Source organism: Pelophylax lessonae (assembly GCF_965119305.1).
Source record: "Pelophylax lessonae genome assembly, chromosome: 3".
In the NCBI taxonomy this organism is placed as follows: Eukaryota; Metazoa; Chordata; class Amphibia; order Anura; family Ranidae; genus Pelophylax; species Pelophylax lessonae.
In genome coordinates, this window is record NC_138770.1 from 226,163,665 (window position 1) to 226,189,514 (window position 25,850).

The following is a 25,850-nucleotide window of genomic DNA, read 5'->3' on the forward strand; positions in this document are numbered from 1 at the left end:
TACGCCGGGGGCTGGGTCCCAGCTCCTGCGGGGGTGGGGGGGGAGGGCGTGGGACCACAGTATTGATCCCCTTGGGGGTGGTCCGGCGGCCCGAACCTTCGGCTCAGCGCGGGGGAAGTTGGACTGGGGCCTGGTCTCCGGGGGGGGGGCCCGGATATTGAGTACTGGGGAATCCAAAAATGTATCCGTCACGGTTTTGTATGGTATACTCTAGTGTGTTTACTATATTTGTTCAATGTTATACAACCATTACGTTTACCTGTACTGTATTTTATGTTTGATGTTTTGAAACTTTAATAAAAACTATTGAAAAGAAAAACATGAGATCAAACAATTATATCTATGAGACAAATCAAGATCATCTTTCCATGATCACAGTCATAATTAGTCTACGTGTGTTGCAAATATTCCGCTTCATCAGGACTTGTATTCTCATATACAGTGGATTCTTGCAATAATATCAATTCATTTATGATAAAAATATACATTGGAATACATAAACAAACATACACGATTAAGCATATCAAACCTAATGAAATCCAAAAGAGAAGAAATAATACACAATGGTATCTCCAAATAATATTGGGAGTAGTAGGTGTAAATGGAACCAAAAAATAGAAAATTAGACTTATAAATATATTATAGTATTAAGTATATTATTACTTATAAAAGGTGCATTCACAAAGATCTGCATATATAAAAATAAGCACCAAATGCTTCAATAGGTGTCCAAGGTGCTGCAAATAGAGAGAAATCTTCCCCAGATTTCATATGCCACTACAAATTCAAATAAAAATGTCTTAAATGTCATATCAGTAAGTCCCTCCAAGAGAGATAGCAAAAAGCATCTTACCAGAAAAAACCTAGTTCAAAATAGAGTATCCCAAACATTAGTAAAAAGCAATTTTTAAGCCACATGACAGTAAATGTGCTTCCTCTTTATATGTGACATACTCCGCCTCCCAAGAACCACCTATCGCATTCTCCCGCCACAGACAAACTGAGATGAATCCACTGAAGGAAAACGGGTGGCAGTCCCTCCTAATGGTTTAAAAAATGGCACGTCTGGACCAGTAGAGACGCAACAGGACCAGAAATGATGTAACCAGTAATGGCGACATCCAAATCCATAAATGATGTCAAGACACCCAGGATAGCCGCTATATGCATTCCTAGAGGTGTTGCGGGGGGAAGTTCAGATCTGGAGTCACACATCCAGCATTAAAAACTTACTGGACATGCTGGCCAGCTGACTCAAACATGGGGACACAGGCCAGGAGGACAAACCACCACCTCGAGTCAGCATCAATCAACATCCCAGCTATACATAGGCACCAAATGAAATGCCAAAAGACAAATACACATCGAAAAAATCACAAACAACCCAGAAAACCAGAAAAAAAAAAAAACACAAACCATATCACAAAACTCAAGCAAAAACATCCATGACAAAAAAGCAAGTATATTCCTATAGATATACCAGAGCATTTGTGTGTTTTAAACAACATACTTTACCCACTTTAAGACCAAGCCTATTTTTGACACTTGGTGTTTACAAGCTAAAATCTGTTTTTTTTTTTTGCTAGAAAACTACTTAGAACCCCCAAATATTATATATATATATATATATATATATATTTTAGCAGAGACCCTAGAGAATAAAATGGAGATCGTTGCAATATTTTTTTTCACACTGTTTTTGCGCAGCGGTCTTCCAAACGCAATTTTTTTTTTAAATTCACTTTTTTAAAAAAAAAATAAGACAGTAAAGTAAGCCCAATTTTTTTCCATAATGTGAAAGATAATGTTACACCGAGTAAATAGATACCCAACATGTCATGCTTCAAAACTGCGCATGCCCGCGGAATGGAGACAAACTCCATTTGTCGCCTAAAAATCCCTTAGGCGACAATTTAAAATTTCTACAGGTTACCAGCTTAGAGTTACAGAGAAGGTCTAACGATCGCGGCGATAACTCACATGTGTGGTTTGAACACTGTTTACATATGTGGGTGGGGCTTCTGTGCGTGAGCTAACGGGGACAGGGCGCTTTAATTTTTTATTTTTCCTATTTTTTTTATTTTTTATTTTTACACAGTTTAAAAAAAAAAAATGTGATCATTTTTATTCCTATTACAAGGAATGTAAACATTCCTTGTAATAGAGGACCTCTTTATCGTGAGATCTGGGGTCAAAAAGACCTCAGACCTCACAAGTATACTAAAAAAGAAAAATAAATGGTTAAAAAAAATTGGCTCTTTAAACCGGTTGCTAGGCAACAACGTTTGACGTCGCTCCGGTCCTCCAGGACAGTGGGGTCGTGTGAGGGCCATCGAGTCATGTGAGGGCCATCTTGCCCTCACTCGACTTCCTGTCTAAGAGGATCAGGGACCGAATCGTTTTCCCCACTGCCCGCGGGTCCGGTAAGCGGGGGAAAAGGACCGGGACGTGGCAGGAGGGCGGGGCCGCCTCTTCCACCACACCGTAAGGGTGATCCCACGGCGAATGTATTAAAAAATACTGGGGTTATTAGCGTTAAAGGCCCGACGTAAATCGACAGCGGGCAGTCGGTAAGTGGTTACATTTTTATGTACAAATAAAATATGTTTATTTTATACAAATGAATTTTTTTGGTATGGCTGCACCAAAGCCCTATGGGAGTAATGTTTTGTATGGTTCTAAAGGCAGAAGGTTTTTTTTAATGCATTCTGTACATTAAGATAAAAAAAACCTGTGCACAGCAGCCTACCTAATACTTACCTGAGCCCCATCTCGATCCAGTGATGTTGCATGAGAGTCTCGGCTGTCTGAGACTCTCCCTTCTTGTTGGCTAAGACAGCAGCAGGTGTCATTGGCTCCCACTCCTGTTAATTAAAGTCAGCGAGCCAATGAGGAGAGAAAGGGGTTGGGCCTGACTCACAGTTCTGCATTTGAATGGACACACAGAGCAGCCACTTGGCTCGGGTACCCCATAGCAAGCTGCTTGCTCTTGGGGCACTCAGCAGGAGGGAGGGGCCAGGAGTTTCGGCGGGGGGCCCAAGAAGAGGAGGATCCGGGCTGCTCTGTGCAAAACCACCTTACCGAGCAGGTAAGTATAACATGTTACATAGTTACATAGTTACATAGTAGTTGAGGTTTAATAAAGACAATAGTCCATCCAGTTCAACCTGTGTAGGTGTGTATGGCCGTAATCATCTCTCATACCCCTGAATGTTCTGATCCTTGAGACGTACGTCCAAAAGTCTTTTAAAAGTAGCCATACTTCCCGCAGAAACCACCTCTTGTGGTAGAGAATTCCACAATCTTGTAGCCCTAAGGGCTCTTTCACACGGCCGCTCCGATTTCTTCTTCCGCTGCGGCACTTTTTTTTTTTTTCACGGACACGTATGACACTTGTGTCATCCGCTCTGTATTTCCGCATATCATCCCATCCGTTTGCGGATGATTTACGGACATAATGTATGTCTATGTGATTGCGGATGTCAGTAGATGACACAGCTGACATCCGATTTTGCATCCATTCCGTTTTTTTTAACGGAAGAAAAATAAGGTTCTGTTCCATTCCAAAAAACTGAACAGAACTGAAAGGACGCAAATCGGATGTCAGCAGATGGTCATCCGCTGACATCCGCAATCCCATTGACATGCATTATGTCCGTATATCACCCGCAAACGGATGGGGTGATATACGGACATATGGAGCGCCCGTGTGAAAGAGCCCTAACAGTGAAGAACCCCCTGCGTTGCCTGAGGTTAAAACGCTTCTCCTCTAATCGCATTGTATTTTTGTTATTTTAAAACAAAAAAAAAAAACAAGACTTTACTATTACTTTAATTGTAATATCAGGGATGTGGCAGCTTTTCCCTCTGCACAGATCTATTTATCATAGTTTGGAGCTTAGCAAATGGTGTGAAGCTTCACTTTGCTAAAAATACCTGATCACTTGGCAAAGAAAAAAAAAACGGAATTCTTGCTTACACATTATTGGATGATGGAAGCCAGCAGAGCTTTCCCTTCTTTACTAAGCTTTGAAGCAAATGCCCTTGGGGGGCGACTGCACTTGCAAAGTGCGCAGGTTATTTGCCTTTAGTAAATCAACCCCACTGTATACAGATAGGATGTTTTGGAAAGTATATCTATAGCCAAACCTTTTATTCAATTTTGGTAGACTAGCGAGAGGTTAGAACTCTTTGTCTGTCCTGGTGACCACGTTCACCCAAATCTGAAAGTGAGAGAAAATAAAAAAATTTTCTCTCTCTTCCTGTTATGGCAACTGGGCATGAAGTTAAAAATCTTCATACTGGGATACAGATGCTGACCAAAAGCTTCCAGTGGTTTTATTAATATCTTACTCTATACAAATTAAAAAATGGCTATAGATATATTTTTTATTGAGTCTGCAGATAATTATTTAACAAATGGTTATCTATAGCTTCCCAATGCTGTGATCAGATATGTGTGTTTGATGTATATGCTGAAGGTCATTAGTACATTTTAAGGGTCTTTGTGGTTGCTATAATGTCTTGGTGTTCTTTTGTCAGTATAAAAATCATTATCTCCCTGGAGAACGTCTTGACGTTTTTCAAGAGTAATGATTTCAGAATATCTGTGTCATTAAAATTACCCATTACTAAAGGATAATTATGTCTCAGCTATTTTAAAAGCCCTGAGCACAGGGGATTAATGCACGTTTTGCCTCTTTCAAATGTTTACAACAATTTGTATATGTTTTTTTTTTAACTTAAAGTGTTATTAAAATAATAACAGTAAAATCAGTCTGTATATGCAGTAAAGCATGCTTGTTATAATCACTGTGGAACTTAAGGGATTAATCCTCCACATTGTGTAAGAAGGCTGTTTGATCCTGTCTTTTCTGATCCTCTCCTCCTTCTACTGACTCCTAATACTTTCCTGATAACACAGAGTTTATGGAGTCGTGCTGCATATGCTCAATTTATTGTGTATTGCTAGATAGGTTTTTTTATGCATTTGTTCAGCACATGGCCAATCAGCACTTGTCCAGACAGAGGGTCAGGGTTTTTGCAGTTTCATAGGTCAGTCAGAAAACTCCTCCTACAAGTTTTAAACAGTGCTTGGTTGGACACTGATAGAAGTCACAAGGCTGATATAGCTGCTAATAAGAAAAGGTATTTATATTTACTAAATAATTGCATTTCTATGTTCTATGTACTGTGGGAGACCAAATACAATATAGTGAATGGAGGGTCCTGGGTTTAGTAACACTTTAAAGCCTAAAAATACTAATGTGTTTTCTACTGCATTAAGATGCTAATAATGGTTTCCATTTTTTTTAGCATGTATGTTATTTACAAACAGCAGCACCTATTGCAGAATTAGGATATTGCAGTTCCATCTGCTGGTGAAATCAGGTGCTGCAGCAAGACAAATATGAACGAATCCCCCCAGGGAACCATTATATTGAACACTAAACATGTAATCAGTAATGAACTATTGGAGATAGAGAGCCTGTAGAACTTCTTAATGCTTATCTTTTTTAGAAATGTATACAAGTGAAAAGTTGAATACTGTATGATAATGTTTAAAAACAGTTTCTATATACAGTATGATTTTTAACCGGTTTATGACCACCCGCTGCAGATGTACTGCGGCAGGCAGCCACTCCCAGGCAAATCAGCGTACATGTACGGAACTCGCTCTCAGGAGTCTAGGGGGCGGGCGCATGCCGCCAGCGGCGCGTTCCCGCCCCCGCTCGTCAATGGGGAAGCTGATACAGTGGGCAGGCGGCTCCGATTGCCACCTGACACCCGTGATCGTTCCCCACTGAGAGAGAAAGATGGTCGGCTGTTGTAAACACAGCTGACCGTTCTTCTCCTTGGGATAATCATAGAGCCCATGTGATCCTTCTATATAGGATCACATGTCTCTATGGTCATTTCAGAAGCCATGCCCCCCCCACAGTAGAATCACTCCCCTAGGCTCACATTTAACACAGCTACCTGTCATCCTCAACACTATTCCAACTCTGAGCCTATTCGTAAGTCATCATATAATTTTTCCTTTTTTCCCCTATTTTTGGGATAATTTTAAGATTCCATAGATACTCATACATACACTTTTTTTGCAGACCTATGTCCAGCATTCACTCCTGAGGAAGTGCGTTTAACGCATGAAATGCGTCAAGTGTTCACTGATGCAGCCTTACTACTACTACATGCTATACTCTGATTCTATGTATGATATGGTGCCATTCCTTGGAATTATGTACTGTTATTTATATGTTGTTAATGTATTTTATATATACAGTATTGGCTCATTTTTACGACATGTATTTTTTCTTCTGTAAGACGCCATTTTTATTCTTATCTTCATCAGATCATCATTAAAATGTTATTTGTATACACCATTTCATCAGCTGCTAACCATTGCCTCATTTAAAGTCCCAATCCTTTTTTTTTCAGTTATGTCAGGACTTTGTGCAGCCCAGTCAACTTCCTCCACCCCAAACTCGCTTATCTATATCTTTATGGACCTTGCATTGTGCACTGGTGCGCAGTCATGTTGGAACAGGAAGGGGCCATCCCCAAACTGTTCCCACAAAGTTGGGAGCATCAAATTGTCCTAAATGTCTTGGTATGCTGATGCCTTAAGAGTTCCCTTTACTGTAACTAAGGGGCCAAGCCCAACCCCTGAAAAACAACCCACACCATAATCCCCCCTCCACCAAATGATTCGGACCTGTGAACAAAGAAAGGTCCATAAAGACATGGATGAGCAAGTTTTGGGTGGAGCAACTTGCTTGGTTTGCACAGAGTTCTGACCTCAACCTGATAGAACATCTTTGGGATGAATTAGAGTGGAAAATGTGAGCCAGGCCTTCATGTCCACATCAGTGCCTGACCTCACAAATGTGCTTCTGGAAAAATGGTCAAACATTTCCATAGACACACTCCTAAACCTTGTAGACAGCCTTCCCAGAAGAGTTGAAGCTGTTAAAGGCTGCGAAGGGTGGGCCAACTCAATATTGAATCTCACAGACTAAGACCGGGATAAAATGAAAGTTCATGTACGTGTAAAGGCAGGCTCTCCAATATTTTTGGTAATATATATGTTCACTGAATATACATTACTGTTATTTACCTAAATCATGCAGGTTTGTTTATGCATTATTTGGGATTTTTGTACCGGGTTGTTTTTATTGATCGACCGATATTGTTTTTTCGTTGCCGATACAATACCGATATTTTTGCCATCAGATATCAGTATCGGCCGATATTGGCTGATATTTTTGCACATTTAAAATTTTGCAAAATTAACACAAATTTCGACACAAATCTGTTACTGAACATGTAAAACTTTATTTATTAATAATTTTAACATTAAGGGCTCGTTCTTCACACCTTAACTGATGTGAAACTAAATGTCCCTGCAATTTAAGTTTTCTTATCATTCTGATTGTGGATTAATGCATAATAAACTCCTGCAGGAGTGCAATCACTCACCGCAATAATTTTAATTCACTACTGCAGTGCAGTCAGTGCAAAACTGCTAGAAAAAAAGCTAGACAACAGCTAGACAGTGGATTGGATTGGAGTCAGAGGACTACCTCTGCAGTAGGGCACTCTCTCACTGCAACTACTGCAGTCACTGCAAAACTGTGAGAAAAAAAGCTAGGCAGCACAACAGCTACACAGTGGATTGGACTGGAGTCAGTGGACTACCTTGCAGTATGGCATTCACTGCAACTACTGCAGTCAGTGCAAAACTTCTAGAAAAAAAGATAGGCAACATTACAGCTACACAGTGGATTGGACTGGAGTCAGTGAACTACCTCTGCAGTCTGCAGTATGGCACTCACTGCAACTACTGCAGTCACTGCAAAACTGTGAGAAAAAAAGCTAGGCAACAGCTACACAGTGGATTGGACTGGAGTCAGTGAACTACCTCTGCAGTCTGCAGTATGGCACTCACTGCAACTACTGCAGTCACTGCAAAACTGTGAGAAAAAAAGCTAGGCAACAGCTACACAGTGGATTGGACTGGAGTCAGTGGACTACCTCTGCAGTATGGCACTCACTGCAACTACTGCAGTCACTGCAAAACTGCAAGAAAAAAAGCTAGGCAACAGCTACACAGTGGATTGGACTGGAGTCAGTGGACTACCTCTGCAGTATGGCACTCACTGCAACTACTGCAGTCACTGCAAAACTGCTAGAAAAAAAGCTAGGCAACACACGAGCTACACAGTGGATTGGACTGGAGTGGAGTCAGTGGACTACCGCTGCAGTAGGGCACTCACTCACTGCAATAATTTTAAATCACTACTGCAGTAGTGATTTAAAATTATTTCAGCAGTGAGTGGCGCACTACTGCAGCAGTAGTCCACTGACTCTAATCCACTGTCTAGCTTTTTTTTCTAGCAGTTTTGCACTGACTGCAGCGCCAAAGGCCGATTCCGATATATCGGGAAAAGTGCATATCGGCCCTCGATATATCGGTGTTGCCGATAATCGGTCGATCTCTAGTTGTTTTGTTGTGTTTAAAAAAGGTGACTAATGTACTTGTGCAAACATAATAATACAATATACAACATGGATGTCTTAATTAGACATGCTGGTAGGCTAATTGGCATCTGTATAAATTTGCCCTAGTATGTTTATTTATGAATGCAAGTTATTGATCTTAGATTGTAAGCTCCTTGAGGGCATGAGCTGATGTGAATGTACAATATATACTGTATATGTAAAGTGTTGTGTAAATTGTCTGCACTATATAAATACATGCAATAAATAAAAAAGAATATAAATGATTGGTTATTAACTTTAAATTACTTAAAATGATTTGCTGATATTATATACTGAAAAAAGTGATGTGATTTATAAATGTCCAGTTATATGACAATCCTAAATTTCTTTATTCTTCTCAAACAGGGTTGGTGTTGACCCAGACCTGGATGTGAAGGAACCATCTGCAGATCAGGTTAGTGTTGGGTGAAACACCTTAACAGAAACCATTCCATATTCACATAAACAATGCATGATTACTTTAACCACTTCCATACCGAGTCATGTAAAATGACGTCGGCAAAGTGGTTGTCTAGATCCGGGCCGCCGTCATATGACGTCGGCCCGTTCTAGCTGCTACTGCGCGCCCCCGGCGGCGCGCCCCCGGTGGCGCGCAGCGGCGCGATCAGGGATGAGGCTCGTCCCTCGGACATAGCCCATCCCTGATCAAGGTAAACAGCCAATAGAAATTGGCTGTTTACCACGTGATCGGCTCTGTCAATCACAGCCGATCACATGAGCGGCTCCAGCACGAGCCGCTCGTTCTCTCTGCAATGCGCGCCCCCGGGGGCGCGCAGAGCAGCGATCGGGGACGAGGCTCGTCCCTCGGACAGAGTCGATCCCTGATCTAGGTAAAGAGCCAATGAAATTGGCTCTTTACCACGTGACCGGCTGTGTCCAATCACAGCCGGTCACAAATGTCAACAGAGAACACGGTAACTAGCTGTCACCGTGTTCTCCTCCCCACACACTGATCCTGTGTGAGGAAGAGAGTGTGGTAACAGCTAGTTACCAACTACAGTGCACCCTAAACACACTGATTGCCCCCCCCCAATAAAGAGCACCTGTCACTAGCCCATCAAAGTACCCGAGTACCTGTCACCAGCCCACCAGGTACTCAGATGACAGGTACTTGGGTACTCTGATGGGCTGGTGACAGGTATTCGGGTACTCTGATGACAGGTACTCTGATGACAAATACTCTGATGACAGGTACTCGGGTACTCTGACGGGTACTCGGGTACTCTGCTGACAGGTACTCGGGTACTCTGATGACAGGTACTCGGGTACTCTGATGACAGGTACTCGGGTACTCTGATGACAGGTACTCGGATACTCTGATGACGGGTACTCTGATGACGGGTACTCGGGTACTCTGATGACGGGTACTCGGGTACTCTGATGACGGGTACTCAGGTACTCTGATGACGGGTACTCGGGTACTCTGATGACAGGTACTCGAGTACTCTGATGACGGGTACTCGGGTACTCTGATGACGGGTACTCGGGTACTCTGATGACAGGTACTCGGGTACTCTGATGACAGGTACTCGGGTACTCTGATGACGGGTACTCGGGTACTCTGATGACAGGTACTCGGGTACTCTGATGACAGGTACTCGGGTACTTTGAGTACCTGTCAACGGAGTACCCGTCATCAGAGTACCTGAGTACCTGTCACCTACCCATCAGAGTACCCGAGTACCTTCCACCTGCTCATCAGAGTACCTGACGCCTGAAGTACCCAAGTACTTGCCGCCTGCTCATCAGTACCCATCACTACTCATCAGTACTCATCAGTACCTATCACGTATCAGTACTGATCATCAGTACCCATCAGTACAGTATCACCTATCACCTATCAGTCAGTGAGTACTACTCATCAGTACCTATCACCTGCCTGTCACCTGCCCATCAGAGTACCCGAGTACCTGTCACCTGCCTATCGGAGTACCCGAGTACCTGCCACCTGCTCATCAGTACCAGAGTACCTGTCACCTGCCCAACAAAGTACCCGAGTACCTGTCACCCTTCATACAGCCACCATGTCCAAGTCCAAAAAGGTTTATATACGTCCTCCGTTTAAACCTAAATACCGGTGTTATGGCAGCAGATAGCTGCCATAACCCTGGTATTTTTTTTTTTAAACGGTGGACGGTTGGCTTTCCAATAAGGGTGGTCCCAGCGGCGGATTCGCCGTGGGATCACCCTTCCGGGATGGCGGAAGAGGCGCCCCCCCCTCCCGACGCGTTCCGGTCCTTTTCCCCGCTTACCGGACCCGCCGGCAGCGGGGAAAACGATCCGGTCCCGAATCCTCACAGACAGGATGTCGAGTGAGGGCAAGCTTGCCCTCACTTGACTCTATGTTCTTGGAGGACCGGAGCTACGGAAAATGTTGTTGCCTAGCAACCGGTTTAAAGGTCCTTTTTTTTTTTTTCATTTTATATTATAATTATTTTTTTTTTTTTTTTTCTATCTTTTAGTGTACTTGTGAGATCTGAGGACTTTTTGACCCCAGATCTCACAAAAAAGAGGTCCTGTCGTGCCTATTTCTATTACGAGGAATATTTACATTTCTTTTAATAGAAATAAAAATGATCAATTTTTTTTTTTTTAAACGGTGTAAAATAAAAAATAATAAATAAAATAAATAGTAAAAAAAAAAAAAAAAAAATTAAAGCGCCCTGCCCCCGTTAGCTCGCGCGCAGAAGCGAATGCATACAGAAACCCCGCCCACATATGTAAACGGTGTTCAAACCACACATGTGAGGTATCGCCGCGATCGTTAGAGCAAGGGGAATAATTTGAGCCCTAGACCTCCTCTGTAACTCAAAGATGGCAACCTGTAGAAATTTTTAAATTGTCGCCTATGGGGATTTTTAAGTACCAAAGTTTGTCACCATTCCGTGAGCGTGCGCAATTTTGAAACATGACATGTTGGGTATCTATTTACTCGGCGTAACATTATCTTTCACATTATGGAAAAAAATTGGGCTAACTTTACTGGTTTCTTATTTTTTAATTAAAAAAAGTTAATTTTTTCCAAAAAAATTGCGTTTGGAAGACCGCTACGCAAATACGGTGTGATAAAAAATATTGCAATAATCTCCATTTTATTCTCTAGGGTCTCTGCTAAAAAAAAATATATAATGTTTGGGGGTTCTAAGCAGTTTTCTAGCAAAACAACTGATTTTAGCTTGTAAACACCAAATGTCAAAAATAGGCCTAGGCAAGTGGCTAGGATGCATGATGATGCTCCTTGGATGTTAGGCCCCTCTATATGGCTAGGCTGTGAAAAAGTCTCACACATGTGGTATTGCCATACTCAGGAGGAGTGGCAGAATGTATTTTGGGGTGTCATTTTTGCTGTGTACATGCTATGTGTTAGGAATATCCTATAAATTGACAACTTTGTGTAAAAAAAAAAAGTTTTCATTTTTTTCCCACATTTTCCAAAAACCTGTGGAAAAAAATGATATGTTCAAACGACCCATAATGCCTCATAGAATATACGTTGGAGTGTTTGCTTTCCAAAATGGGGTCATTTTGTGGACTTTTCCATTGTATTGGTGCTCTAGGGCCTTGAAAAGTGTGATAGGTAGTAAGAAAGTTTTATGTGTATTTATGCTCCTAGAACGCCTGAATGTGCTTCTTGGACGTGGAGTCTCTTTTTGTGGCCAGGCTGTGTAAAATTCTCACACATGTGGTATCACCATACTCGGAAGGAGTAGCAGAATGTATTTTTGGGTGTAATTTTTGCTGTGTACATGCTATGTGTTAGAAATAGCTTATAAATTGACAACTTTGTGGGAAAAAAAAGAAAAAAAATTTTTTTCTTCATTTTCCCAAGAATTGTGGGAAAAAATTACAACTTCAAAAAACTCACCATGCCTCTTACTAAATACCTTGGACTGTCTACTTTACAAAAAGGGGTCATTTGGTTGGTATTTGTACTGTCCTGACATTTCAGGGCCTCAAGAAAGGAGATAGGCAGTCAGTACATCTGGTGTGATCAATTTTCAGTAATTGGTACCATAGCTTCTAGACTCAATAACTTTCACACAGACTAAATAATATACACTAATTTGGGTTAATTTTACCAGAGACATGTAGCAGTATACATTTTGGCCCAAATGTATGAAGAAAAATTTATTTTTTGCAAAATTTCATAATTGAAACTAAAAAAAAGTGTTTTTTTTTCAAAATTTTTGCTCTTTTTTTGCATATATCACGAAAAAAAAAAACCCCAGTTGTGATCAAATACCACCAAAAGAAAGCTCTATTTGTGTGAAAAAAATGATAAAAATTTTGTTTGGTTACAGTGTAGCATGACTGAGCAATTGTCATTCAAAGTGTGAGAGTGCTGAAAGCTGAAAGCTGAAAATTGGTCTGGGCAGGAAGGGTGTCTAACTGCTCTGTATGGAAGCGGTTAAGTTTTACTTTATTTGTTAATGTATTTCAATTAGACAAAACTAAAATAAAATCCAGAGTTGTGTGCTGCCCCACAGTATCTAATCAGGTGGTGGCTTTAAAGTCCAGCTATTTTTTGCCTCCCCAGTTGTAAAAAAAATAATTTTCTTTTTACCAGACAATGTCCACAGTCTTCAGGTTAAATGATGTCCAAAACCATTTAACACTGAAAATGGACCAGGGGCAAGGGGTGTCAATGACTCTCTGCACTCACTGTGTAATGTACAGAGAGCAGCGCTGACATCATCAGCTTTCTGCATCGTTGTAGGCCACTCATTGCTGAGTGATGACTAAAGTTGATACAAGGTATGTAAGTAAGATTTTCTGCCGGTGCTTGTAGAGATCTAGTATCCCAGGACAACCACATACATACAATGATGTTCTTCTTGTCTGACTATTTAGGCACATTGAATTTATTTTCAGTTAGTAGTTTAAACAGCTAACAAGTAAGAGTTCTTCCCACACAGACTGGGTAACCCTTGCCCTTAATTATGACCACTTTTCCTAGTATGGGCATTTGGGAAACCATATAGGAATGTTGATTCTTCATCCCTGCATGATCCATCAGTGCCTGTTTACTACAAGGTGGACTCAGAAACAAGTGGCATGTTTCAACCAACTCCTACTCAGATGTTAACTCCAGCAGTGAGGAAGACAAAGCATGGTTTGAGTTGAATGTTTTTCCTCTGGGTTCGCGATTTCATATGAATTGAATTGCAAACACATTATAAGAATCACACTTCTGGCTCCCCATTCTGTCTTTCATCAGCCTAGTGCATTAAACATGCTTATTAGCCAGAACACCTTTCCACAGAGCTGTATTTACATGCAGAAAACCATTCAACTGCTGCTCTTTCTAATGAATGCAAAAAAAAAACTCTTTGATGTTTCTCTAGCTGTAAAAATCTGAATCTTATCTCTGTGTATGAAAAATTGAAGTAGCTACTCTGCATTCATGTTGTCCATTGTAGAGGCTCCTTAGGAATGGAGCACTTTGAATTTAATGAATACACAGTAAATAGAGTGGTTATGTATAGGCTGCTCTCAAGTCTCCTGACAATAATGCCGCCATGAATAGTTATTTTCTTTTAAAGGGAAAGCTTTATTTTTAAAAACGCATTATTTTTCTACATTCCAAAACGTATTTAACTCCCTATTGTTTGAAAAAAAATGTTTTGTGCTCTTATATTTCTTTACTGTTACATTGGATGTGAGATATGCCCAACAATAATATTGGTTATAGGTTACAGGAAAGTGTTTGGTAGAGAGAATTTGGCCCTGAAAAGTAATCTAAAGAAAAACTCTGCCCTACATGCCTCTCCTTCAGATTATACCCCAAACCATAGCATAACATAAAAACCTAAAGATCTTTCTCACCTGAACCCTGTTGTTACATTCCATCATCAGGAAAAACTGATACAGAATCAGATACTGCTGTAATTTTTTTCCTGATGAAAGAACTAACCCCATTCTGAAACACCTTGAAAAAAAGCTGATCTCTGCTAGCCTCTGGGTCCCATACTGAGTAGGGATGGGCTTGCAGTTTCGCCCGGCGGTCGGTTCGCGGTGAACTATGCTCGTTCGCAGTCCGCCGATTTTGCGAACATATGGCGTTGTTTGCGGCGGCCATATTAGTTTACATTGGGGAGAACTTTGACCCATGACACAGCCATCAGGTGGAACGGGACAGCCAATTGAGACATTTCAGCACATGGACATACCCCCTACCTTATAAATAGACCTGACCTGGCGGCCATTTCACATTCTGCTTTTTGTCAGTGTAGGGAGAGGTTGGCTGTGTGCACCAGGGACAGATCATCAGTGACACAAATCTCTCTGTTAAGGTCCACAAAAGTCCTTTTAGGGGCTGGTATTTGTTATAGGTGTACTGTCTCTTTTGTCAGTGTAGGGAGAGGTTTGCTGTGTGCATCAGGAACAGATTGTCAGTGACACAAATCGCTCAGTTAAGGTCCACAAAAGTCCTTTTAGGGGTTGGTGTTTGGTATAGGTGTACTGTCTCTTTTGTCAGTGTAGGGAGAGGTTTGCTCTGTGCACCAGGGACAGATTGTCAGTGACACAAATCGCTCAGTTAAGGTCCACAAAAGTCCTTTTAAGGACTGGTATTTGGTATAGGTGTACTATTGTTTGGTGTGCAGTGCACTATATAGGGGTGTAATACACTTATAATATACTTTCTAATATAGAAAGCATATTATAGTAGATTTGTATTGTGCACTGTGCAGCATTGTGACTGGTTTGGTGAGCGTTTCTGCAGCAATACTACAAACAGTGACAAAAGCACTTTTAAAAAAGTATTATAACTGATGTGACAGACCAGTGCCCCCCCCCCCCCCAATACCACAGATTGAAGAGGGGTGTTATCTGAGTATACTTTTATAAGTGTATTTGTGTCCTGCAAAAATATTGCCTCTTTTGCTGCATTAACTCTGCTACACACTGTCAGCAGATTGGCCTCTTCAAATTCAGAGGTTGTCTGTCTGTCCCTATGGAACCACTTCCTTGCCATCTGAGGCAGCTGAATCTCTTCCCCCAAACGCTGCTGACTCTCAATCACCAGTAATTGGAGCGACATCTCGCTGCCCCAGTTTGGCAAGGGAGCGATTCCATAAGGACAGTCAAGCAGCCTGTTTGCGATTGGTTGAAATCACCAGTGACGGGATCACCAAAGGCATAGACCAGTGGCCCCCCAATATCACATATTGAAGTGGGGTGTTATCTGAGTATACTTTTATAAGTGTATTTGTGTCCTGCAAAAATATTGCCTCTTTTGCCGCGTTAACTCTGCTACACACAGTGCCAAACTTGAAGGCCAATTTTTTGTACAACTGGTGTGATAGACCAGTGGCCCCCCAATACCACAGATTGAAGCGGGGTGTTATATACCTTGTTCCACATATACTGCGCTTCTCTAGAGACTTTTGTCACAGGGTAATTTAAAAAATTACAGGCAGAGGAAGAGGCAGGCCCTTACACAGGGGTGGTAGGGGTAGGGCGGGAGCAGTAGGCCGGAGCCAAAGTGTGAAGTTTCAGAAGGTGCGTTTGATTACGTCAAAGGACGTACCAGACTTGGTTAAGTGGCTCACTCAGCCTTCCTCTTCTGCACCCTCCTCATCCTCTCTATCTGCCCCCTCTTCACTCTCTGCTGTGTGCACCCCCATAGACACCACCACCAACACCACCACCACCATATACCCTCCGCTTGAGTCACTGGGATTATTTTCCGATCCATCACAAGACATTTGCGATGCGCAGCCATTCTTGGCATCGGATCAGGAAGAGGAGGTAGCAACAGCCGCCACTCAGCAGTCTGACGACAGTACCCAGATCAGCCCAAGGAGGTTGCTCCTACTCCGAGATCTCGAATGTTAGTGGTGGGGAAGGTGACGTTTATGATGACGTGTCTATGGACATCATATGGGTGCCCACAAGAGAGGAAGAGGAGGGGAGACGGACCAACAGATAGGGAGGAGAAGCAGGCGGAACTTCTATTGCACAGGAGGGACAAAGCAGACTGCAAATGTATCAGGAGCGACCCATCAACCATGTACAGTCACATCTGGCACTCCCAGGACGCCGGCACATGGCCCCACAGTGTGGGCTTTTTTAATGTGTCCGCTGCTAACAATAGTGTTGCCATCTGCAGCCTTTGCAGTCAATGCATAAGTCGTGGTAAGCCCAACACTCACCTAGGGACGACCCCCTTAAGAAGGCACCTGGACTCCCATCACCGAGCCCAGTGGGAGCTGTCAGAACTCACAAAGTCACACTCCAGGCTCTCACCATCCAGCCTCTTCTCCTTCTCCTCTCTCCTCACAATTGTCCTCCACTCCACCTTCCATCATGCCGTCCTCACGTTGTTCTGGAAAAAGGCAGGCTTCCGTGGCCCAAATGTTGAAGCGTAAAAAATTATGACGCCGGATAACCCTCTTGCACAATGTTTGACTGCTGGCATGTCGAAACTGATAGCCTGCCAACTACTGCCATATCAACTGGTAGAGTCGGAGGCCTTTCGGAAATTTGTGGCCATTGGAACACCACAATGAAAGGTCCCAGGCAGGAATTATTTCTCGCAGAAGGGCATTCCAGAGCTGTATGGTCATGTTCAGCGGCAAGTGAATGTATCTCTGGCACACCAGTGTCGGTGCCAAGATACATCTGACCACAGACACATGGTCTAGGGAAGGTATATAACTTTTACTGCCCACTGGGTGAACCTTCTGACGGCCGTCAAGCATGTAACCCGTGGCACCGGTGTAGATTTGGTTTTACCGCCACGGATTGCATGCAGGCCTGCCTCTTCTTCTGCTCCTCCTACTCCATCCTCCCTCTCCTCCTCGGCTGACTCCTCCTTTTCCGCTGCTACCGTATCTTCCTCTGCACTGCCCAAGATCCCCAGAACCTATTCCACATGCCAGGTGAGACGTTGCCATGCTGTGCTGCATCTGTTGTGCCTGGAAGTCAAGAACCACACTGGTCCTGCATTCCTTTCAGCTTTGCGTTCACAGGCAGATCAGTGGCTGACACCGCTCAATTTGACAGTTGGTAAAGTGGTGTGCGACAACGGTGCCAATCTGCTGAGCACGCTGAAACAGGGCAAAACTACACACGTGCCATGCATGGTACATGTACTGAACTTGGTCGTGAAGAGATGCGTTGCCAAATACCCTGGGGTCCAGGATATCTTGTGGCAGGCCAGGAAAATATCGGGCCATTTCAGAAGATCTTACACAGCCATGGTTCGCCTTGCTGACATTCAGCGGTGACACAACCTGCCCATCAGGCGTCTTATTTGTGACTGCCTGATGCGATGGAACTCAACGTTGTATATGCTTGATAGGCTGCTCCAGCAGAAACGACTACCTGTAAGAACTCTGCGGAAGGACAGGTTCTGGGGAGCTTGAGTTTTTTTCACCTCGCCAGTGGCTGCTCATGCGCGACGCATGTAGACTTCTGAGGCCATTTGATGAGATCACCAAACTGGTCAGTCATGGCCAGGGCGCCATCAGTGACATCGTACCTTACGCCTTCTTTCTGCAGCGTGCATTGCGTCGTGTCATTGATCAAGCCGTCAAGGAGCAGGAAGATGAGGAAGTCGAAATGTTGGATGAATTCCCAGGGGGTGCTACTCCATCTGAGACAAGTCAACAACAGGAGTCTGAAGAGGAGTCAGAGGAGGATGGTGCCAGGGCGGATGGGGAGTATCAAGAAGTGCATGCTTTCTGGGATCCCTGGTGTTGTCCGTGGATGGGGGGAGGAGAACGAGGACAACAGTATTCTGGATGATGAGCTGGAGCCAGGCCACTACACCGCGTCCAGTTTAGTGTGAATGGGGGCCTTCATGCTCCAGTGTTTTAAGTGAGACCCCCATATAAAAAGCATAAAGGGCAAGGACCAGTACTGGGTGGCAACGTACTTAGACCCCCGGTACAAACAAAAAATGGCGGAAATGTTACCACCATCACAGAGAGCGGTCAGAATGCAGCACTTCCAGGCCTTGCTGTGAGAAATGCTGCATTCTGCTCACAGAGAAACAGTTGCGGGTAGCAATCCAACAGTGCCTGCAAGAAGAGGGCGGTTTGAAGATGTCTTGGTCACTTCAGATATGAGATCCTTCTTTCAGCCGACCCATCGACAGCTGTACTCCAGATCCAGCATCAGGGAACGCCTAGACTGACAGGTGTCCGACTACATCGGGTTAACGGCCGATGTGGACGCGCTGAGGAGTGATGAACCCCTGGACTACTGGGTGGGCAGGCTTGACCTCTGGCCAGAGCTTGCACAATTTGCAATGGAACTGTTGGCTGGCCCCCCCATGTGTCCTGTCCGAAAGGACGTTCAGCGCAGCAGGGGGGATCGTGACCGATAAGCGCACTCGCCTAGCTCATGACAGTGTTGACTACCTCACATTTATAAAAATGAATGAAGCATGGATCTCTGAGGAATTCAACACATGTGACCAGTAGACCATGTTTGATTACAATTTCTCATGATAGGCCACAAATATCCACCAGACCGCCATCCACCCACAACAATTCATGGTCCTTGTCTTCGTTAAATACAGCGGCATAAAAGGCATTTCATGTCCATTGAATGCCTAATTTTTGGGGCCTTTTATGGCCAACAATTATTTTTTCTGTCAATGCCTAATGTACCTCCGGCCACAGAATACAACATTCTTAGCTGTCAAGTAAACCCATGTGGGCTAATTTTTGGTGCCTATACTGGCCGACACTTACTTCCATATCCTGTAAATGCCTAATGTACCAGTCACAGAATACAATGTTCTTAGCTGTCAGGTAAACCCACGTGGGCTAATTTTTGGGGCCTATACTGGCCAACACTTACTTCTGTATCCTGTGAATGCCTAATGTACCTTCAGCCACAGAATACAACATTCTTAGCTGTCAGGTAAACGCATGTGGGCTAATTTTTGGGGCCTGGAATGGGCGACACTTACTTCTGTATCCTGTGAATGCCTAATGTACCTTCAGCCACAGAATACAACGTTCATAGCTGTCAGGTAAACGCATGTGGGCTAATTTTTGGGGCCTGTACTGGCCGACACTTCTTTATCCTGTGAATGCCTAATTTTTCAGACTGGAGTTGAAAATCAAAATCAATGTAAACATTCCGCCAAATTGTGGAATGGATGCGGACCCATTTTACAGACGTGTGAATGGACCCTATATGTATTTGACATGTATTTACCGGCTGCTGTCAGTTCTGGCTGATTTAGGAAAAATAAATAAATTTTTTTGCTGTAAAAAAAAAATAAAATTTTAGGGCAACTTTTCCAATAGCAATACTTCTGTTATGACAGTGTCCATGTGGTGGGACTATTTGTGCACAGCTAGTAAGTATTTTGGGGCTGCAAATATGACCTAAAGGTTTTTAAAGTTTTCCTCCCATTAAAGTCAATGAGGCCCGCCGCAAACTTGTGGCTCGCGAACATTTGAGAAAGTTTGCTGCTAACTTTCGCGAACCGCCCCGGCCCATGTTCGTCCATCACTAATGCTGAGCAGCTGCCTCGCTACTTATTGAATACAGAGAGCCACTTGCTCATCTCTGGCACCATTCAGAGAACACTTTACATTTTTTCAATGAATGCAAAGTGTTCCCTGAATGGACAAGGTGGAGATTGTGATGTCATTGTTCCAGCTCCTCCAGTCAGAGAACACCTTGCTTTTCCCTGAATGGCACCTGTGATAAGGGGGATACCTCCTGTGTTCACAATACAGTCGGGCACTTTGCCCGAGTACTGGAAGAGTAGTGGAGATTACTGCAGCAGCTTCCACAGGGATCCACTGCAATCCACTGCAGATCGCTTTTAACCACATAATGACCGTCCGCCGCTGTTTTACTGCAGCAGGCAGCCGCTCCTGGTACTACGTCGCTCGGCCAGGAGACTCTAGGGGGCTCGTTACCTGGGGAGCCATCTGTCATTCTCACTGAAGTATTCACAGAGGCTATGTGATCCTGCTGTATAGGATCGTATGTCTCTGTGATTACTTCACAAGCCACACCCCCTGACAGTTAGAATCACGCCCCTAGGGACACACTTAGCCCCTTGATCACCAGTAATGTTAACCCCTTCCCTGCCAGTGTCATTTTTACAGTAACAGTGCATATGTATAGCACTGATTACTGTAGTAATGTCACTGGTACCCCCAAAAGTGTCAAAAATGTCAGTCAGGGGCCGATCTGTCCGCCGCAATGTCACAGTTCCGCAAAAAAAATCCCAGATCGCCGCCATTACTAGTTAAAAAAAAACAATAAAAATAACATAAATCTTTCCCGTAGTTAGTAAACGCAATAACTTTTCCGCAAATCAAAATACGCTTATTGCAATTTTTTTTACCAAAAATATGTAGCAGAAAACAAATTGCCCTAAAATGTTAAAAAATTTAGATTTTTACATTTTTTTTGAGAATTTCATATAAAAAATGTGAAAAATATTGTTATTTTTTCAAAATTGTCGCTCTTTTTTTGTTTATAGCTCAAAAAATTAAAATTGCACAGGTGATCAAATACCACCAAAAGAAATCTCTCTTTGTGGGAAAAAAAGGACTTCAATTTTGTTTGGATACAGTGTTGCACGACCACGCAATTGTCCGTTAAAGTCACGCAGTGCCGAATCGCAAAATAGGGCCTGGTCATTGAGCAGCCCAATCTTCCGGGGCTAAAATGGTTAAAAGGGGTGGTTTTGGAAAAAAAAAAGGGGTGGTAGAGACTGGTACAGTGCGAACGTAGCCTAAATCCTATCTTCAGGATAATGTTAAACAAAACAGATAGATCAACAAAAGAAACATAAACTGTAGATGGTTAAAAAGATGAAGGGCATTTTATTAAAATGTTGTAGGAATATTCGGCAATCCAATGGCAAATATGGCTGATTAGAATAAATATTATAAGCCCAGCTTTTCCTTAAAAATAGCCTATAAGCTATGTTTTTATATTTAATTGCGGTAAAACACTTCTCTCCATTTGGCAAGGGTATGTCAAGGTATGTTACACTGGATGATTCTCATTGCATGTATGACACTGGCCACAACTCCAGCTAGATTTACTAATACAAAGGTGCTTTAAGACATAATCGCACATAAAATGGATTTTAAGTTAAGATCCAATAACTGGCAGGAACACAAAGGCACAAATCTAGTGTGATTAATTAGAAATTCAGCCTAGAGTATATTAACTTCCAAACCTCATTTCTGGAAAATTTCCAGCCCTCGCTGACCTATTAATTGCTTCTGTGTATTGAACTCATGGACACTGGCCCTGTATTTATCCTACAATTAAAATGAGCAGTAATTGGCATGCTAGAGAACTCATGCACTTCATATTAAAAGCACACCAAGGAGATCTGACCTGTATTTTTTTAAAGCTTGTGGTTTTATGATAAGGTATTCTCTGGATGTTTTTTTTTTTTTTTTTGACAACAGAAATGCACTGCGGTTTTATGTTCTATATGGCATGATATGTACAAGAAAGAAAATGTATAAAAACAATTAAAAGTCAATAGTTTCATTTCAAATTTAGGAAAAGGGAAATGGCTATAAACAAACCTGAGTCGTGCTCCATAAACACTTTTCATTTCATTTTAATTCTCTGGGTTACATTGGTACCCATAGCAACAAAATCTTTTTTAGAACAACTGTGAATAGCTTTTCCTAGAGGGGAGCAAACCTAGTGCCAGCTCTCTCTCCTGAGACAAACATACCAGTTTCCTTGACTTTCTTTTCTTTCTCAGTATTTTATCTTAGCACAAATGCCAAGAATAGTAACAACCTATTATGTGATTTACAGAGAAAATAGTGCATATTTAAATAGCTGATTTGTATGTCATTATATAACTAATTGTTCATTATTTATAAATGATCCCAACTCCATGGCATAATAGAACTTATCTTTCTAATTATAATGAAAGACAACTTCATGCTAGGAAATCTGGAAATTAAAATGTATTAATGAAACTAAAGATTTGTTAAGCAGTACAGAATCTTTTTTGCCACTGTATGATACTACTGAGTGTGTTTAACTTGTGGTTGAAAAAAAATTCTATGTTCCTTTAAAACTGAAGAAATCATTGGGGGAATACATGTCAGGTGTGCGGCTTATGTGTGTTAAGGTGCATGCACACTAAAAGAAAATTGGGCGAGAAACTTTCATCCAAAGAACTTTCGTATAATTTTCATGTAGTGTGTACACAACTTTCTACAGCCGATTCTGACCTTTTGAATGATAATTGCTGAATGGACAAGCTCGAAAATGTTTCTCATATGGGAACAGAATGAACGATTTTCGCTGTTCTGATTTGCTGTGAAACAATGAGGAAAATCGGCCAATTGTTCACCTGATTTTCTTATAGTGTGTACCCCACTTAACACTCATTTTGTCCCAGACCCTTAATTTACAGCACTCAAATACAAGCGCAATCCATTTCATTGGGACATACAGACAGCTCCAGTATTGTAGAACTCCGTACAGGCTTGTATAGAAGAAATAGGGCTGTACAACAGGAAAAGATGAAATTCATTGATTCATATTCAATGTTAAAATAAAAAATCTCATGTTTTCAAGCCAGTGAGAAAAAATTAATAGTAAACAGTGATTGTTATTGAATCACACACAGTGACGAAAGATGGATTTGTGTAGACTTGGACCATGTATAATCAGAGTTGTATAAAGTACTCGAAACCCATACTTGAGTAAAAGTACAAGTGCTCAATCAAATAAGTAACTTGAGTAGAAGTGGAAATGCTCAATCAAAAAGTGACTTGAGTAGAAGTACTAAAGTATTCAACATTTTTTGTACTTAAGTATTGCAAGTAGTTTTTTTTTAAATTTTGCTACTCAAATACTGAAAGTAAAAGTACCAGTAGTTTTGAAAAAAATTGCTACTCAAGTACTGAAAGTAAAAGTACAAGTACTGTGTTATGTAGACAAAATGGGTAGGGAGTGGAGGGACAGAGAAATCCCCCCAGGAATGGTTGCAATGAGAGGCTCACTGGGATTACGGTGCAAACAGAGTAACTTTATTAGTGAAGATGTACATACATGAATAAAATAAATAATCAATCAGTAAAACAAAGGTGGGGGCTCATCGTCGGTGATGAGTTGTCCAGTGGTCCGTTGGACTTGTTGTTGCCAGAGACGTTAACGTCTTCACCGTCAGAAGGGCTGTAGGGGCCGGCTCGATTCTGTATCCGGGCGGAATCCTGGAGCTGCTTCCGGGTCGCGGTCTAGCAACCCCAGCCAATGGTCCGATCGGGACTCCCCCGATACAGATTGACTTCGACACTTTCCCTTATTGTTCCAGTTCTGCCATACCCTGGATAGCCAGTCAGTAGGTATAGATCTTTGGCGATCAGCCATTACTTGGAACTAGTTTATAGTTCCCTCTTTGCCTTACACGGGGGATCCCACTTTGGAGACATATCCTCCTCCCACTGCTGTTTAAGCTGTATGGCTGTTTAAGCCAGGATCCCTCCAATACACTCCACCATATACCACCACTTGCTGTTTAAGCATTTTGGCTGTTCAGCCACGATCCCTCCGGCACCGGTAGCCATGAACTGCCCCATGGGGGCCCGGTTTTCTTTGGAGGTTTCTAGCTATATAATGAAACTCATATTATAGGAATTTTGCCCTTGTTGTATGACATTTTATGAGATTAAGTTGCCGCACTTTGCCCTCTGTCTGTGATGTACTGATTACACTTGATGTCATTTAGTCACTCTTTGAATGACCTTTTTAATATACCTCTCACTCTTCTTGGGCATACCCAGGCGCCTTCTCCATAGGGCTCCTTATGAGTCTTCCTTTTGGCCACAAGCACAGTTGCTCGGGCTTCTAGAGTGATTTACAGGTCGGCTTGTCCCGACTTATCACACTAAGCTCGTCCGAAACAGTGCTATTTTGGGATTGGATGGGCGGGGACTTATACGTGTTCTATTTGCTGTCTATATGATCTTGACACCCATAGGGGTCCACAGAGTCAATTAGTTCTCCTGATGAGCCCCCACATTTGTTTTACTGATTGATTATTTATTTTATTCATGTATGTACATCTTCACTAATAAAGTTACTCTGTTTGCACCGTAATCCCAGTGAGCCTCTCATTGCAACCATTCCTGGGGGGATTTCTCTGTCCCTCCACTCCCTACCCATTTTGTCTATGCCCCCAAGGTTGCGCTAGGTTCCCGGTCCCACCCGACCGTGTGGTACGTGTCCAATTTGATTCTCGCCGACTAATTTAGTCTGGCTTGAGAACACCTTCTTGGCTACTCAGTTTTTTACATGTTTTTTCTACTGTGTTATGTAGTTATTAAAGAAAGAAGTCAAAAGTTTGAACATCATATTGTTTTTTATTATTTCAAATGCAGCTTTTATTTATACATACAGAAGCATTTATTTTCGTATGCGCTGATAATACACATGTTTTGAGCTTCATGAAACCTGCCATCTACTGTTCTGGCAGTGGTAATTTTTATAATAGTAGCGAGTAACTATGCAGCACAAAAAAAAAAATCGGAGTAGAAGTATTGAAATCATCGAAAAAATGTAGTGAAGTAAAAGTGGAAGTAGGAGAAAAAAATTCTACTCTAGTAAAGTACAGATACCACTTTTTGGTACTTAAGTACAGTAGTGAAGTAGTTCTACTTAGTTACTATACATCTCTGTGTATAATTGACTGTCATTATTTAAAAGCTAAAGTTTGATAGGCTTATGACAAAATAGAGGTCTGTGGTGGTAAATGCATTTCAGTCCTAAGCGATAGAATAGCATTTGTTTATATGATAATTAATAGTGTGCACTGGTTTTAATATGAATATATAGATAAGGGAGGTAGGGTGATGAGGTGCTAATCATGTCCTCCCTTCTCATTGGGCACCAAGCAAGGGTCACAAGAGAGGCCTACCCCTGGGTGTGTTCTTCTGGGCTACACTAGGCACCTGTAAAAGGATCACTTTACTGCACATAGGGTACCTTTACTCTTGTGCCATTTTCATAAATGCCCTTGGACAAGGCTGAGTCTACCGCAGTGGAATACTGGACCTTAAGGTGGGCCTCTACCCTCAGAGATGAACGTACACCATGTACACTGTTAACTCTAGGGTCCTGTAACAATGTATACCTTTACTGTTACTTGCATTTAGGAGGGACATGCTGAGCATTGTCCACATCCACCTGTCCAGCAATTTCCAATATCATTCCCCAGTAGCAGGGTGGACCTCACTGTGCACCTTGTGTGGGCTTCACACATGTATTTAATAGGAAGAGGTAGCCAAGTCGCCGCACACCTCAGCCAGCCC

The 25,850-nt window shown here is 42.3% G+C and overlaps 1 protein-coding gene across 1 annotated transcript in view; it reads left to right on the top strand.

Annotated features, from left to right (window-relative positions):
• The window catches only part of SLC9A9 (solute carrier family 9 member A9), a 1,314,986-nt gene that overhangs the window by 994,140 nt on the left and 294,996 nt on the right, over window positions 1-25,850 (top strand). The window contains exon 13 of the mRNA XM_082249543.1: window positions 8,911-8,959. Coding sequence (XP_082105669.1) covers window positions 8,911-8,959 — 49 coding nt within the window. The remainder of the gene's footprint in view (window positions 1-8,910; window positions 8,960-25,850) is intronic.